We start from the raw sequence: 17,643 nt of genomic DNA, 5'->3' as shown, positions 1-17,643 counted from the left end.
ATGTAACTTTTTTTAAAAAATATTCTTTAATTTTCTAAACAGAACAAGCCTGCTAAAATGCAGGTATTATGTGTTTCCTGGAATTTTACTGATAGGTAAGCGTTTTTGTTTATTCTTTTAACACACGAAAGTATGAAATAAAGGCATAAAAAGATGTCTTTCAATAATCGCACACATTGTAAGATATTTTGATAACAATTATTTTTAACAAGAGAACACCTTTCACATTTAACTAGCAAATGGACAGAGGAAGGGTGCAAAGTCAACCATAGTGATCACGAAAGAACAGTTTGCCAGTTTAACCATCTTACAAACTTTGCCATTTTGATGAGACCATATTCCCCTGTAAGATTCTTTGTTTCATAGATGATTGTTAAATTGAGTATAAAAAACCCTGCTATATATATAACGAATTTGTGCCTTATTGACGTGAAGGTGGCGGAAGACGAGCAGTCCTTGAAGACGATGTCTTTAGTTGGTGTGATTCTCTCCGTTACCTTCACAGCTATTACACTTCTGATTTATATTCTGATATGGAGGTAAGTGGAATGCATTCTTATTGATACCAACTCAATACTCATTGAAGTATTATTACAGAAAACAAGCTAAAATCTAAAATCTTTATGTTTATTTCAGAAATATCAAAAGCGAACAAAATATTATAATGTTGAATCTCTGTGGATCCTTAATTTTGGCCTACGTTATTTTTATCTCTGCGGTAGAAGAGATAAGTAATAAGGTAAATGTATATCAAAGCACTATGAAGCATTTAACATACTCATATATGGTGAACACCTACTATAAGAAGAATAACTTCGACGTAATTGCATTTACACAATAACTTTTAAACAAGAATTATTCTAATATATTATTCAGGATGTCAGAGAAACCAATTGGTATTGTGTTTACATATCACATATCAGTCGACCGACAAAACTATATTTAACTTAAACTGAAAAGGAACTTTATATATTTGAAAGTGTTTATTAGATAATAAACATGTCATAAAGAGTTTTCATTCTTAACAATTTCAGGGTGTGTGTATTGCTATAACGGCCACCCTTCACTACCTTTTCCTGGTGACCTTTTTCAGTATGCTGGGGATGGGCGTCTATTACTTCATGAGTATAACTGTCACGTACTACGCCATGTATGTAGCAAACAACTTTAAATCTAAGTCCAGAGTCCACTGGTTTCTTTTAGGAATATGGGGTAAGTCAGAAAACATTATGTATTGAACTCATGTGTAAAACTCAGTAAAATAAAATTTGAGATGTTTGCCATTTTATTTATTTCATATTCATTCTATGCAGGCATTCCAGTCCTAATTACAGTAACAAGTATTGGAGCATTCTGGGGAGAAAAGTATCACCTGAAATCATAGTATGCAATTTATTTAATGTAGACTTGAATTGTGAAATCATAGTATGAACCAATCTATTTATACTTGAATTGATTTCAACATTGTTGATTATTATTGCTAATTTATATTTGAGACTTCATTGAGTATACACAATTTGGTTTGGCTTTTATGTAGTTGCTGGCTGTCCATGGAAAGTGGTTCTCTCTATGCATTTATTGTTCCAGTCTGTGTCATTGCAATCGTAAGTTAAATCTCAATATTGATATTTTTGTACCATACAGTACCTCTGTGCTGGATGCGTCATATTTTTCAAGGTTAGAGCTAAAAGTTACTATAGGCTGTCCCAATTTACCCTTTCCGTTCCTTATTGAAGATTTTTAACAAAAATAATAGACGTGCTTGTCAAAAACGTACGATTGAAATCGATGAAAGGGACAAAATCTAAGATTTCTTCACCGACAAAATATAATGGACATGCTTGTCAAAAACGTACGATTGAAATCGATGAAAGGGACAAAATCTAAGATTTCTTCACCGACTAAAAAATCTTACGGAGTTTTATAATCAGACATTTTTTTCATATGGAAATTTCTAGGAACATCTCGAACTTTTTTAAACGTTATAATCAGGGCTACTTTCAGATCGTTAGCAATGCAAAATATCCATAGACTCAATCTAAGCAATGTAACCAAAAAATGTAGAGAGGCCTTATAAAAGTAGAAAATTTGGTACGCTTTCCTTCATGTGAAAAACTATCATTTTAACACTGAGATATTTATGAAAATCAATTGATGCAATAAAATGTGTAACTCAAATATCGCCGGACAGAGCATGATGAATTTCTCAATTTAAAGTTTTAGTACTTTAAAAACGTTTTCATTTTCTTTTAAACCTGTAAGTGCTATCCAATAGTGTGGATATCATTTACCCGAAAAGACATCCTTATCAACATAAATAAATGAATTAACTTGTGTTCCATTCCCAATAAACTGATATAGTAGTACAATGTGTAATGTTAGAGTAACAGTAATATTTCTTTTTCATTAACATGCATTTTATTTTTAGTTTTAAGCATCGTTGAACTATTGTATGGAATAATCGTATGATGTTTACGTTCCTGCCTTATAATTTCAGTTAAACCTATTGGTAATTGTCTCATTAGTGAGGGTGCTGTGTGCTTCAAGCGCAATGACAAAGTCCTCACTGCAGAAAAAAGCAATGTAAGTAAACTTTAAAATGTACAACATATCGATAAATTTATTTCTTCTTGCCCTACAATTAGATCTAAATGCTGCAACATGTAAGACGCTTGTAAACAAGTACTAGCAATCACTTATAAAAATGTTTTCACTTATGTTCTGAAACTTTCATAAAATTCAGTTTAATAATTAATGATACCGGATAACGTAAGATATTGGAACATATTTTTTTTAAAGTCCAACAAAAACAAAAAACAAAAAATGGGCAAACAGAAGAGTATAGGGATTACAGTACATTTTGTTGAAACTTACTTAATTGAACCTCAATTGCCCGTGTTTTATTTTCATTTTTAATTAATAATTACAATCTTTTTTACTAATAGATCTGGATTGCGGTCACTCGGAACACTGCTACCAGTGCTTGGTGTGACCTGGCTTTTCGGAATTCTCGCCGTTAACGAAAACGCAGATGTGTTCCAATATATATTTGTCATTACAAATTCTTTTCAGGTAAATCTTGCATTATTTGATATTTTGGGGGGGAGGGGGGGGGGGGTTACATGAGATTGGCGATTAATTGACACATAGTCAAGTTATATGTGATGATGCTATTTTAATTCTATAATATAATTTTAGGGAATTTTCATATTTGTTTCGCATGTGCTGTTAAACAGAAAGGTGAGTGGTAACATTTGCAGGTTTAACATACATTTTATATAGTTCTATGATAAAAATACAACTTCTGAAAACAATACATCTCGTCACAGCTTTCATTTACTTTGTTCATCATGGTTATTATGCCATTCATTTATATATTGCTTTTAAGGTGATGCAAGGTCTTAAGAACAAATACCCAGCCTTTAGTTCCCTTATAAGTATCGCGGAGCACAGCAAGAAGGAGACTTCTTCGATATCACGAGATACGTCGACATCAGCAACCAACGTGCAGTTGATCAAAATAAAGGTAGAAATGTGGAATGCTAAAGAATTCGTACCTTTGAGAACTTGTATCCTGGAGACTCGTACGTATGGGTTCTCCAGGGTAATAATACTCCTGATACCAAAATGTTAACCCTCTCACATTCGTACTTTTCAAAGTGTCTTGCCAGACATTTTTTATACTTATTTATATAGATAATTTAAAAACTAAAACATTTAAAGTTATTTTATGTGTATTGTAATGTTCTTTTCAAATTTCAATGAAACAGAGTGAAATGTACTAAATGTTAAAGAGTTAAGCAAAAATTAGTTATAACATGTTAAAACGGTTTTATTGTTTGAAATGAAAGAGACAACAATAAAGTGATTTTCAGACTTTAGTTATATGTATTTTTATAACCATTTCCAAAATATTTCTACAAAATGTAATACGCAGATATATAAAAGATTACCTTGAACTCTTAATTTTAGAAAAGGAGTATATTTGATGGGCTTCGTAGGTTAACAACAACTATTAAGAATATCGAAGAAAAGGATTTTGAGTCACTTGTGACAGAGAAAACTATTTCTACGGATTGTTCATTAAGTGTTTCCCATGAAAAGGTTAGTAGGTTAATATTGTGAAAATATCCAAAGCAAACTTCTTGTTCAACAATAAATATACGAAACCAAAGTATATTCAGTCATCCGTTTTTTGACATATGGATACATGTTTTTCAGACGTTGGTTGAATCCCATAATGCATCCAAAAAGTTAGAACCAGAAGCTGAAAAGGCTAGCACGGTACATGTATTACAAATACTGATTATCATCAGTTATCTCAACAGCTATTCCTGAATATCACATATTTTACTTTTTAACAAATAAATGTACTACTAAAAGGTTAAATCCTTTCAAGTATAAACTTTATCTTTTATAACCAAGCTTTTCAATCTGTGTATTATATTTTTAAAAAAAGATATTGTTTTTCACAGGAAAGAAGGTTTCGGTTTTCCATCAACCTTAATCCCTGGACAAGGAGGTATAGAGTAGCTCAGTTGTAAAAAAGACGTTTGAAAAGGAAACCCCTTTCCGGTCCTTGAAGTACACAATTAGTTGTTGGTTGTACTTTTTAGCTCACCAAAGCTTAAAGCTTAAGTGAGCAATTTTAATTATTTTTGTCCGACGTGCGTTTGCCCACCTGTCTGCCCGTCTGTCTGTAAACATTTTTTTTTTACCAATGTAACTTTTTCTATAGGGCCGATTGAAATTAAACCACTACATTGTCCAGATATTTTGTATATGACTCAATAAACTGATTTTAGTATGGCTATTGCTGTTTAGGGAACCAATGTTGCCCAAATGTCTTTTTTTAAAGTTAAATTAACAATGCAATTTAGATTAGCATTTTTGTTAATTTTTGGGGTTTAATTTTTTTGATGAAACATCTTAATTTCGTTTTGTTTTTATGATTTTGCATTAAAATGATTTATTTTGATATACTTTGCATAAATGAACCTTTTTATTTAGCTTGCTATAAAAAAAAATTTTAAATATCAAATGTAGCAACTTTTTCTATTGTAACACTGTAATAAATCATCCAAAGGATTTTCTTAATCTCTTTATTCACAATGTTAACTCTGTAGTATTTTCTAAAATATCAATAATTCTGGTATTTTTTTTAAAAAATCATTTAAAACAATATACATTTAAAATGTCATTAATTTTTTTTTACCTTTAAACATGTTCAGTATTTAGAATATACTGCCTCAGACAGGCGTATACGTATCAAACCTGCAAATACTGAAATTTAAGGCATTTTCTTTTATAGAGTGAGTCTGTGCTCCATATTTTTCTCATAGTCTAAAGAAGGTCTGTTGGAAAACAATCCGATTTCAATCAACAAAAACGTGGAGAGATGACCCACTATACATTAAAAATATCATTTTGTATCCCAACAATTGAACGTTTGAAAAAAATAATACAAGTCCATAAATAGGATGACTAATATTGTTCAGGTGACAGATGTTGCCCAAATGTCTTTTTTATAGGTCAAATTAACAATGCAAATTTGATTAGCAATTTTGTTAATTTTTAGGTTTAATTTTCTTGATGAAACATCTTAATTTCGTTTTGTTTTTATAATTTTGCCTTAAAATGATTAATTTTGATATACTTTGCATAAATAAACGTTTTTATTTAGCTTGCTTTAAAATTTTTATATAAGTATCAAATGCATAAACTGTTTCTATTGTAACATTCTTATTACAAAGAATTTAAAATCTTTTTATTCACAGTGGTAATATTAATAGTATTTTCGTTAACTTTGAAGTATTTTCGATCAAAAAAAGTTTAATTATCATTTACATGCATAAATCAAAATTTTTATATAAACAAAACAAACATTAAATTAGGTAGTGATTTATGCATCGGTTACGAATATTTAACCAATGAAAACAAAAACATGGTACGAGCCTTGTTTACATAACGAAAAATTGTGAGCTCACTATCATGCTTTATAACTGATTAAAATCTGACGCTCAAAGTTTGGTTGATTATTAGAAATGCGTTAAGGTTGAATATAGAGTTGAAAGCTTTATTTGATAAGACAAGCATGGTATTCATAAATCGAAGCATGATAATTCAAAAACCAAAGTCTAAACAGAATGTCCAAGCCTCATGTAGTCATTGCTTTTCTGTTAAGATTGAACAAGAATTTGTCAGATTAAATCACCAACACCTTTTGGACATCGACCAGTATTTCAACCAACGAAATAAATGTAGATTTTCACATCATGTATTTTCTACCAATCACAAAGGAGAGGAAGTGCACAACCCGAACACTTTAAATTATTTCAACTCTTTATATACCGTCTTCCAAGGAAGACAGCAACATACTTTTATTTGCGACGACCGCCGGGCACCAGACATTAACTGGTTTGCGACGACATAATGCGATAAAATGCAGATTGTTAAGAAAATAATAATCATAGAAATTTGAAAACCGGTTCGCGGCAAGAAATACAAGTATTCAAGTAAAACTTGAACAATCAATTTTTATGAAATAATTAAACTACTCTGTTTTGATGAGAAATCAATTTACTACTTGAACTGGCAAATATATTCGTTATTCAGCCAAGCCATATTTTTAAAAAACTATAACATATACTCTAAGTTAATGAGAATGCGAGTAAAATTATGTAAATATATTTAAAAACAGTCAAAATAAGTAAAATTTACCAGATCTAAGAAGATATCTGAAGACGATCGAATTCTTCTTTCAGCATTGGTTTTTTCTTCATTTTCTTTATAAAATGTACCTCGAGCTCATTATTATTTTTTCTTTCCAAAAATCGTACTTCCTAAAAGAAGGTTGATACCCAGATATAAGATGATGGTATTATTATAATATTATTTTGTTTATTCCATCCTATTCCAACGATTACGGCATACTTTTTCCCTCAGCTAGTCTTTTCCTACAGTGACGTCACTGTTTCCATATGTACATTTGTAGGTCATTTACAGAGAGTAAAGAAATTTTCATTTTAATTTTTTTTTTTTTAAAACCCAAATTCACTTCTTTTCTTCTTTTGGTTGCTTTAAGTTCCGTGCACGTGGTATCTTGTTATGTATACATATATTTTAATCTCAATACTGACTGTGAGTCATCATCAATGTCTCTCGTAAATATTATTAAGAATATCAAACTTATGTGAGAGAATGGCATGACCATAAGGAGAGAATCGCTCTTGTAGCTCTCACTATCACAACTATATATTTTAATCTTGGAATATGAAATGGAGTCGAGTAAATTTGCAAATAATTCGAAAAAGTGTAATTTGAATAGTTAAAGTATGCAAATAATCTTAAAATACCTATAAAAATAAGCAAATTTTCTGTGCGCTGTAAATTACAATTTTTAACATGTACGGAAACGTAGCTAGGTCTACCTTTGTCATAGCTGCAGGTCTGAAGCTATCGATCTAGGGAATGATCTTCCGTTCAATTTTTGTAAGACTGGGAGCTACAAACCTGCAGCTAACTGCTTTGACCATGACAAACTGTTGTGGTCATGACAAACTCCTGTGGTCATGACAAACTGTTGTGGTCATGACAAACTGTTGTGGTTATGACAAACTGCTGTGGTCATAACAAACTACTGTGGTTATGACCAACTGCTGTGGTCATGATTAGCTCAGTTATTATCATGACCTATGAATGATAAAATAAACAAAAATAACGTGTGCCAATCACAATGTAACAGTATTTAATTCAAATAAAAAAGTATATGCATTAACACCAAAATTGAATTCATTTTCTTTCTTCTGTATTAGTTCCCAGACAGCAGGGTCAAGCTTAACATGCCTGTTTGGTCACTGATGTGCAGATTTAAATAGTAATATATCTTTTTCTTTATTTATTGATTGCGCATGCGTAAACAAAGGTGGTCACGGAATTTGTGTTCTTGCAAAAAAACAGATAAAACTTATGAAATATTTTTGAAATGTGCAGTAATGATGTTTTGAAAGTTTCAATGTACTGTTAGCCTCTGGTGTCTGTGGTAACTCATTAACTGGGATTTAACATGATTGAATTGGAAAAGAGAAGACTTTCGTCTGATGGCCAAACGCCCGAACCACTATACAGTTCAGTTAGTTTATTATACTTCAATGTATATTTTCTGTGTAAAATTACAAAGAATAAAACGTGCTTCGCCTCGGGAAATAGTTGCTGTCTCGAGTACAACACACAAGATATCGTATCCAGTAAATAGGTACATGTATATAGTATTACTTGCTATTTATTTTGTTCATTATAACAAATTATTACAGGAAAATGTTTAGCGTGTAAGCGGAAATGCAAAATTCTCTGTATTTTATGAAGATGGCAATTTTGAAGTCCTTTCCGTTATTTTCAAGCAAAGAGTTCTACAAAACTAGGTTTTTTTGCCAAACAACAAAAACGAACTGTTTTCCAGAGTATTCACATTAAAGGATAGCAGGGTTTTTTTCGAGATGATTTGTAAAATCCAATTTGGACTTATCCACTATTTTGGAGCGTAAAAAATATGAATGTTATATATTATGGTGCAAAGCCCAGCTTCACGTACTTTTAACTGAATGAAATCTCCATTGTTTTTGCATGATCTGGACAGTAGCTATAGGGTCCTTCAATCCGTAAAGGTACAGTTCTGCAGCTAAGCTACACACGTATATATATAGTAATAGATGAACATAGTCATCAACTAATACAAAGTATTGTTGTGTATTAACATGTACAGTCCCTGATTTTTTTTATTTTTACATGTCGGGGGCAGAAGTTGATAAATTCAGTTTAAGATAAAGCCAACAACAATCATGTTCCAAAGAACATCTCTTTCTAGTATCAATGAAATCATTATGGAGGGTGTGTTGTTACTTGTTTTGATAATTTTTCAATTTTATCCGGTTTGAGATTGTTTAGGTTTATCTAATATCCGGAGGGATATTTTTATAATGAGAAAGGCTTCGCGCCATACATCATGGTTTTCTGTTAACCGACTAAACAGGGCTTGGATGTTTATAAACTGTAAGTGTCATGTCTTTACATTGCTAATAGTGTCGAATAATTACGTTACATTTTAAGTGCATCAGTTATTTTTACATGTCACATCATATTTACAGCAGAAATAGAGATTTGTGTATTGGCAGGACGTTAGCATTAAGTAAAACATAGATCGGACTATCTCATTATTTCTCTAACGTGATTTTATTCCAGATATTTTACAATTTGCTGTCTCGATAATTTACCTGAACTCTTTAGAAGTAAATTTGACATGTTATGATTGTTAGATTTTACAGCTAACATTATGCACATGAGTCACGCTCGATTTTTCTAAATTTGGCATAATGTGAAATGTGGATTGTCATGTTGATGTCTGTACATGTACTTATAAATGTTGTAACTTTTGTAGTTTCTCACCCTTTCCGAGGAGGCAATAAAACAACTCAAGTCTGAAGCTTGTTACTGCACAGTGAGAAAAGTTTTGTACTACACATTCATACGCCATGGATATCGGTACATGCAGTCTACCAGATCGACATCTACGATCAGTGAGGACACTTACTCAACAAGCCCTAATGCTGTTCGAGGACAAAGTAGAGAAATATAATGACCAACTCCGAGATGTAAGAAGAGACATTGAAACGGTGATTCTAGAATTTGAAGATGTCCGTCCAACGGAGGAAAATGTTCTACGAGCTATGAAGTCTGACCTTATCCACTTTGCTAATCAGTACAACAGTCTGTCCAATGAATATGTGTCATACTTAAAAGGAACAAGAACAGCAGCTAGCTTAAGGGAAGAGGCCTCACACAGGCTAGTTGCATCATCAGTTCGTGGTAAAGTTGACTACATGATAACTGAGATTGAAAGTAGACTTACGGATAATGTGCCATCCTACACACAATTTGCAGAAAGTAACGGTCAAACTGAAGGATTACCACTCCGTGTTAAAGAAGAAGTGGTAAGGAACTTGAGTTATTCTTCTCTCAACAAAGAATCATCTGTAGGAAAGCGTAGGCATAGCGTCACATCTCAAGTCCCCTCAACAACTGGCTCAAACCTCAGCACTATCATCCAACGCCAAGCAGCTAAAGTGGGCCTGCAAACCGCAAAATTGGACCTGAAGTTTGCAGAAGAGGAAGCGGAGCTCCTAAGGAAGCAAGCAGCCATCGAAGCAGAGCGAAAGATTCTGGAAAGTCGCAAAGCAGTTGCTGTAGCCCAGACTACATTTGAAGCATTAGAAACACTCGCTAATGACACAGAAAAAGGAGAAATCCTCGAAGAGTGTGTAACCCAAAACATTCCACACCGTGTGAGAAGAATCAGGATCTTACATCCAATCTGAACCCATCAGCCAAGCCATTCTCCCCATATGGGTTCGATCACCTCACGAGGTATATTGCCAAAAAGGACCTGATATCTTCAGGTTTTTCTACTTATGATGATAATCCAACCCACTACTCATCATGGAAAGCGACATTCCAAAACATAGTCACAGAAGTACAGGCATCGCCTCTAGAGCATCTTGATTTGCTCGTCAGATGGCTGGGACCAGATTCCACCAAGCAAGTACAAAGCATCCGCTCAGCGAACGTACAGGACCCAGAAAAGGCATTAAAACTTGCATGGGAACGCCTTGACACACGTTTTGGAAGTCCAGAAATAATTCAACACACACTTCAACAAAGGATCTTAGATTTTCCAAAACTTCAAAATCACCAGAGGAAAGAATTCTTTGATCTAGCAGATCTTGCAACTGAAATTGAAGGAATCAAGAGTGATGATCAGAACGCAATCACACTAGCCTATTTTGACTCTTCCTACGGTGTAAACAAACTTGTGTCTAAACTGCCATTCAATCTACAAGAAAAATGGACTCATAAAGCAAGTGACTATAAATTGCACCATAACGGACAGTTTCCACCATTTACTTACTTCACTTCTTTCCTTCAAAATCTTGCAAAAATGAAAAATGACCCAGGATTCGTATACGAGTCAGATAATCAGAAGCAAACACAGAGAAGTGGTGGACGAAGTGTATACCAAAGAAACCCCCCTCCAAGAAATGTGTCAACTAGAAAGACAGAAGTAGCTGTGTGTCAGTCAGATGTGACAATCTGTCCATTGCACTGCATGGAAAAAACCACACCCTAAATGAATGCAGAGCCTTTCGACAGAAACCTCTAGAAGAAAGGATGAAGTTCATTCGCATGAAATAGATTTGTTTTAAGTGTTGTGCAGACCAGCGTCACCTTGCCAAAAACTGCAAATCCAAGGTGCAATGCAGCATCTGTAATGCTTATTCACATCCCACAGCATTACACCCCAACTTGATCCAGGATGAAGGGGAGTCGAGGGCTTCCAAGGTATCAACATCCTGTACACAGATATGTGGAACTACCCGTTCCACCAACAGATCATGCGCCAAGATACTGAAGGTTCGTGTACACCCTAAAAACAAACCGGAGGAAGTTCGGATTGTTTATGCCATAGTGGATGATCAGAGTAATCAAACTCTGGCAACTTCTACACTCTTTGACTTTTTCCGTGAAAGAGGCCCAGAACATAACTACATTTTAGTGTCATGTGCCGGGAAGAAACCTGTATTTGGTCGACAAGGTGTAGGATATATTGTGCAATCTATGGACAAGACTTGCTCATTTGAACTTCCTACCCTTCTGGAATGTGATGAAATTCCAAACAACAGGGATGAAATTCCGACCCCCCAGATAGCACGTCAATTCACTCACCTGCAAGATATTGCATCTTGTATACCACGGATAGACAACAAAGTGCAGATAGAACTGTTGATCGGCAGAGATCTTTTGGAGGTCCACCATGTGATGGAACAGAAAATAGGAAAAGTTTCCTTACCATTTGCACAGAAGCTTCCACTAGGATGGGTTATACTTGGCAGAGTATGCTTAAATAACACTCATGTCTCAGAAGTCGTTAACACAAACAAGACCTTTGTACTCTCAAACGGAAGGCCTACCCTTTTTGAGCCTTGTGAAAATCAGCTATTTGTAGTCAGCAGTGTTTTCCAGAAAACAGAACACGATGAAAAACTTGGACCATCCATAGACGATAAAAAGTTCATTGAAATTATGAATTCTTCCTTCAAGAAAGATGCAGATGGGCGATGGACTGCACCCCTGCCCTTTAAGGAGAATAGACCCACTCTACCCAATAACAAAACTCAAGCCCTTAAACGAGCTCTGATGTTAGACAACAGCTTTCGACGTAACCCAACGAAGCATCGTCATGCTCAAGATTTCATGCAGAAAATCTTTGACCACGGGCATGCTGAGATAGCACCACCGATTTCAATGAATTCTGAATGCTGGTACCTACCATTGTTTGGGGTATACCACCCTAAAAAGCCTGACTCCATACGTATGGTCTTCGATTCTTCGGCCAGGCATGAGGGATTAGCATTGAATGATGTTCTGTTCAAGGGGCCAGACCTAACCAACAATCTCTTAGGAGTTCTTCTGCGGTTCCGCAAGGATGAGATAGCCATCACTGGAGACATAGAGCAGATGTTCTATAATTTCAAGGTTACAGAGAAAGACAGAGACTTTTTGAGATTCCTTTGGCACCCTGATGGTGATCTTGATACACCACTCAAGGAATACAGAATGACTGTACACGTATTTGGAAATACACCTTCTCCCTCGATTGCGACGTACGGACTACACAAGGCTGTTCAACATGCAGACACAGATGTACAAGATTTTGTCAACAGGAACTTTTATGTTGACGACGGTCTGACGAGCTGTACCAGTGAAGAAGAGGCCGTCAGTCTGATGAGGAGAACACAACAGGCGCTTAGCATAGGAGGATGACTTCGACTGCATAAGATTGCTTCCAACTCAAAAGCCGTTTTGCAGCAGTTTGTTAACGATGATCTCTCCAAAGACCTGAAACACCTTGATTTCGGATGTGACACACTACCAGTCCAGAGAAGTCTAGGTGTTTCCTGGGACACTGAAACCGATTCTATCATATTCCAAGTTTCAAAGGACCTGAAACCCTTTACCCGCAGAGGGGTACTGTCGACAATCAACAGTCTGTTTGACCCGATAGGATTCACGGCTCCTGTCACATTACAAGGAAAGCTTTTTCTTCGGGAGGTAATGTCAACAGTGAAACAAGTAGGTTGGGATGAACCACTTCAAGAAAACTTCCTCATCCGTTGGGAAAACTGGGTAAACTCGCTTCAGTGTTTAGAGGACATCAGAATTCCCCGCATGTATGGCAAGACCTCAGTGACTTCAGCAGACGATGTCAGTGTCCATATCTTCTGCGATGCTTCAAAGGAAGCCATTGCAGCCGTAGCCTATCTTAGAGTCCGTACCGGCAATGTTACAGATGTAGGATTTTTAGTGGGAAAGGCAAAGGTGGCTCCGACACACGGTCACACCATTCCCCGTTTGGAGTTATGCGCGGGAGTCCTTGCTACTGAATTAGCAGAAACTGTAAAAGAAGAATTGGACATTGCAAAGAGTGCATTCCGCTTTTATTCAGACAGCAGAGTAGTTCTAGGCTACATCTCAGCTGAGGCGAGACGATTTCATGTCTATGTGTGCAATCGTGTGAGTCGCATAAGATCCTTTTGTGGACCTGAGCAGTGGGGCTACATATCTACTGAATCCAACCCAGCTGATATCGCCACCAGAAGTTTTAAGACTTCCAGTCTTCCGCATAGTGTATGGTTACAAGGACCAGAATTTCTTGTCAATGAATATGTTCATGTGAACGAGTATTTCCCTGTAGTCGAGGCGGATGACGATGTAGAGATCAGGAAAGAAGTTGTGAACCTGAAGACTGAGACATCAGATCATCCAGAAAAAGTATTATCCTTGACTGCCAGATTTACGAAATTCTCATCTTGGAATAGTCTCAAGAGAGCTATCACAAACTTAAGGAAGATTGCTGTGCGCTTCCAAAGAGAAAAACAAAATCATCACTTACCTGTAGAGCAGTTCATCATAAAGGAAGTCCAACATGAAGTGTATCAAGAAGAGGTGCAATCAATCATGAAGGGGAGTAAACCACCTAAAAACAGCTCACTTCTTTCCCTAAATCCTGTCTTAGATCCAAACGGAATCCTTCGAGTTGGAGGACGGCTGCAGCACATCTCCACTAATCGACCATATGAAGACGATCATCATCCAATCATCATACCCAAAGGCCATCATATTGCACTTCTCCTAGTACGTCATTTTCACAGTAACATACAACATCAAGGACGTCACTTAACAGAATGTGCTATAAGAGCAGCTGGCTTTTGGCTTGTGGGTGGAAAGCGACTAATCATTTCTGTGCTTAGAAGTTGCGTCACATGCAAAAAACTTAGAGGCAGCTTTGGCTGGACAAAAATGGCAGACTTACCTAGAGACCGGGCCACCATTCACATTTGTTGGAATCGACACCTTTGGGCCCTGGCCTATTGTTTACAGGAAGACACGAGGCATGCAAAGAAACCATAACCGCTGGGCCATTCTATTCACATGCATGGTGTCCAGAGCTGTCCACGTCGAACTCATTGAGGAGTTAAGCAGTCCTTCCTTCATCAATGCTCTTCGCAGATTTATGGCCATTCGTGGACCTGTTAAACAATTCAGGTCGGACAGAGGCACCAATTTTGTTGGCGGTGTGAAAGAGCTAGAGTTGGATGCCCAATTTATTGAGAAGGGCCCTGTAGCCAATTACTTGAAGAATAACAGAATTTCTTGGATCTTCAACCCACCCCATGCCTCGCACTTCGGAGGAGTTTGGGAACGTATGATTGGTTGTTGTAGACGGATCCTAGATGCCTTCTTACTACAAAACAAACATGATCTAACACACGAAGTCCTATCAACGTTTATGCTTGAAGTTTGTGCCATTCTAAATGCACGACCTTTAGTGCCAGTATCAACGGACCCAGATAAACCAGAGGTATTATCACCTTGTCAGCTGCTTACTCAAAAGAATCCTTTGGATGATTTTGACCTACCGAGCTGCGACCAGAAAGATGCTATCAAAAACCAGTGGAAAAGAGTACAGTATCTTGCCGACAACTTTTGGACCCGCTGGCGCTCGGAGTACCTTCACCTTCTCCAGACCCGACCAAAATGGAAATTGCCAGGAATCCACTTCAATAAAGGTGACATTGTGCTTCTGAAAGACAGTGAATCCCCCAGAAACCATTGGCCAATGGGAGTAATCGAAGAGGCCTTCAAAAGCGAAGATGAACTCGTTCGCAAGGTCAAAGTGCGGGTAATGCGAGGGGATACGTCCACTTCCTATGTTCGTCCGATCACCCAACTTGTGAAGCTCCTGGAGGTTAAGTGAGTGTGCCACCGAAATATGACAACGTTTGTATTCGTGTGTGGGATCGGATTTATTGTATTATGTACTTTTACATGATATCGGTACCAGTTTAGTATCAGAATATTTTGTCAAATTTGATTATATTTTCACATATTGATATAGTTTGCTTAAATGTTGATTTCTAGTCAAAATCAGAAGGGGAGTGTGTTGTTACTTGTTTTGATAATTTTTCAATTTTATCCGGTTTGAGATTGTTTAGGTTTATCTAATATCCGGAGGGATATTTTTATAATGAGAAAGGCTTCGCGCCATACATCATGGTTTTCTGTTAACCGACTAAACAGGGCTTGGATGTTTATAAACTGTAAGTGTCATGTCTTTACATTGCTAATAGTGTCGAATAATTATGTTACATTTTAAGTGCATCAGTTATTTTTACATGTCACATCATATTTACAGCAGAAATAGAGATTTGTGTATCGGCAGGACGTTAGCATTAAGTAAAACTTAGATCTGACTATCTCATTATTTCTCTAACGTGATTTTATTCCAGATATTTTACAAATTGCTGTCTCGATAACTTACCTGAACTCTTTAGAAGTAAATTTGACATGTTATGATTGTTAGATTTTACAGCTAACATTATGCACATGAGTCACGCTCGATTTTTCTAAATTTGGCATAATGTGAAATGTGGATTGTCATGTTGATGTCTGTACATGTACTTATAAATGTTGTAACTTTTGTAGTTTCTCACCCTCTCCGAGGAGGCAATAAAACAACTCAAGTCTGAAGCTTGTTACTGCACAGAGGGTTATCGTGTTCAAAAATCCAGACATGTAAACTTGTAAATCCGAATATGTAATCGTGTTGGTGTGCGCGTCTGCGTATGAATATGTGTATTTCTGATCGTTTAACCTATAAAACTCAGGGATAAACACTTTAGAGTTGACCCCGCAAGCCTTCGATCTAATTTTTCCTACAGATGCCAATTGCAGCTGTAAAATGCTGTTTGTTATTTATATGTAACCTGCCACTATAATACAAACTTTCCATCTGTAGTCTCTGCATTTGTACTTCCGTTTTCTAAAATATCACGGCTGACATGTTGCAAATCAACAAATGTAAAGTCTACAAGTTTGTCGAATTTTGACATGACCATATATGGAAACAGTGACGTCACCGATAGAAAAAGGCTAGCTGCAGGTAAAGGCATGCCCTAATCGCCGGAATAGGGACGGAATAAATATAAAAAAATATATTAGGTAGGTCTATAATCATATTATCTCTGGATAACAACTTTTCTTAGAATCTATTATTTTTGGAAAGTTATCGATAAGAAAAACAAAGAATTAAAAGTCATTGAGATTTTGATTAATATGAGACATGAGAAACGACACCCCCTTAAAAATAAATAAATAAAAATTCCAAAGATTATGTTAACTGTCGTGAAATTAAAATGTGTATAAATTAATTCAAAAAATGTTTCATTTTGCATTGTCAGCAATGTATAGGGAAAAAAGCCTATCAAGCTTGTGAAAATTGCCATGTTTTAAAATTTCAAGCAATTATTACGGGGTATGGGCATGACGTCCTGAATGTCGGTTCAATACAGTCTCACTTTGTGAAATTGGTTGATAAAAAATTTTCGGAGAGCTATTAAAATACAGCTTTACAGCCACTTGTGAACATGTACTGTTTACCATAAAGCAACTAATTGAGTTTGTAAAATTATCGTCTATACAGTATATATCTTAAAATAGTTTATGATATAAACTCTACCAGTTCATATACGATCAAATTCATCTGACCCACCCCGTTCCTTACTTTCAGAAATCTTTTTTATAACAGTTGTATACTCTGTCACGAGTTTTTGCTTCCACCACTATTTGTTGATTTTAAATAAAAATACACATAACTGTGAAGAAGTACAGTTGAAATCGATGAAATGGAAAATATCCAAGATATCTTAATTGACAAATTATCCCTTTTCACTCATAAAAGTTTACAGGTTTACAAATTTCTTACGGAGATTTATAATGGGAAATGTTTACATCTTTTCTCCATTCGGACGTATTCGGGACACCTCACGCAATTTTCCAGCGTAATCATCCGGGCTTATTAATGGCTGAAGCAATGCAAAATCTACGTAGACTTTCTATTTTGGGATATGTATTGAAACCTGAAGCGGTAGAGGGGGCGTTTCAAAACAGATAATCTGGACATTTTTCATATTAGTAAATGAACGTAGTTTGAGTTCAAATGAATTTATGATTATCGAAATATCAAGGGAAAAG

The 17,643-nt window shown here is 35.7% G+C and overlaps 3 protein-coding genes across 6 annotated transcripts in view; all 3 read left to right on the top strand.

Moving 5' to 3' along the window:
• Nucleotides 1-5,016, top strand: part of LOC105342034 (uncharacterized) — a 67,591-nt gene extending 62,575 nt beyond the window's left edge. Inside the window, exons 20-33 of the mRNA XM_066072519.1 lie at nt 43-95; nt 237-345; nt 436-539; nt 637-739; nt 1,035-1,212; nt 1,314-1,383; nt 1,538-1,604; nt 2,498-2,583; nt 2,946-3,072; nt 3,199-3,240; nt 3,389-3,526; nt 3,973-4,104; nt 4,222-4,284; nt 4,476-5,016. Coding sequence (XP_065928591.1) covers nt 43-95; nt 237-345; nt 436-539; nt 637-739; nt 1,035-1,212; nt 1,314-1,383; nt 1,538-1,604; nt 2,498-2,583; nt 2,946-3,072; nt 3,199-3,240; nt 3,389-3,526; nt 3,973-4,104; nt 4,222-4,284; nt 4,476-4,544 — 1,341 coding nt within the window. The 3' untranslated portion in view covers nt 4,545-5,016. The remainder of the gene's footprint in view (nt 1-42; nt 96-236; nt 346-435; nt 540-636; nt 740-1,034; nt 1,213-1,313; nt 1,384-1,537; nt 1,605-2,497; nt 2,584-2,945; nt 3,073-3,198; nt 3,241-3,388; nt 3,527-3,972; nt 4,105-4,221; nt 4,285-4,475) is intronic.
• Nucleotides 5,017-8,888: 3,872 nt separating this feature from the next.
• On the top strand, nt 8,889-16,159 carry LOC117690475 (uncharacterized). Of its 4 annotated transcripts, XR_010709293.1 has the most exons (3): nt 8,889-9,048; nt 9,434-15,710; nt 16,096-16,159. XR_010709293.1 is itself a non-coding variant. In XM_066071269.1 (2 exons), the coding sequence occupies exon 2, from the start codon at nt 13,165-13,167 to the stop codon at nt 14,518-14,520; it is 1,356 nt and encodes a 451-aa protein (XP_065927341.1). In that variant the 5' UTR covers nt 8,889-9,048; nt 9,434-13,164; the 3' UTR covers nt 14,521-16,152. The 4 variants fall into 3 exon arrangements, 3 of the variants coding, with proteins under 3 accessions (XP_065927341.1, XP_065927342.1, XP_065927343.1); XM_066071269.1 differs by having other exon boundaries at nt 9,434-16,152; XM_066071271.1 differs by lacking the exon at nt 16,096-16,159 and having other exon boundaries at nt 9,434-11,144.
• LOC117685860 (uncharacterized) lies at nt 14,546-15,367 on the top strand. The gene has a single exon (XM_066072518.1). The coding sequence runs from the start codon at nt 14,546-14,548 to the stop codon at nt 15,365-15,367; it is 822 nt and encodes a 273-aa protein (XP_065928590.1).
• Nucleotides 16,160-17,643: the final 1,484 nt, after the last annotated feature.

The sequence above is a fragment of the Magallana gigas genome, chromosome 9 (assembly GCF_963853765.1).
Source record: "Magallana gigas chromosome 9, xbMagGiga1.1, whole genome shotgun sequence".
Taxonomy (NCBI): domain Eukaryota; kingdom Metazoa; phylum Mollusca; class Bivalvia; order Ostreida; family Ostreidae; genus Magallana; species Magallana gigas.
This window is presented reverse-complemented; position numbering and strand designations above follow the sequence as displayed.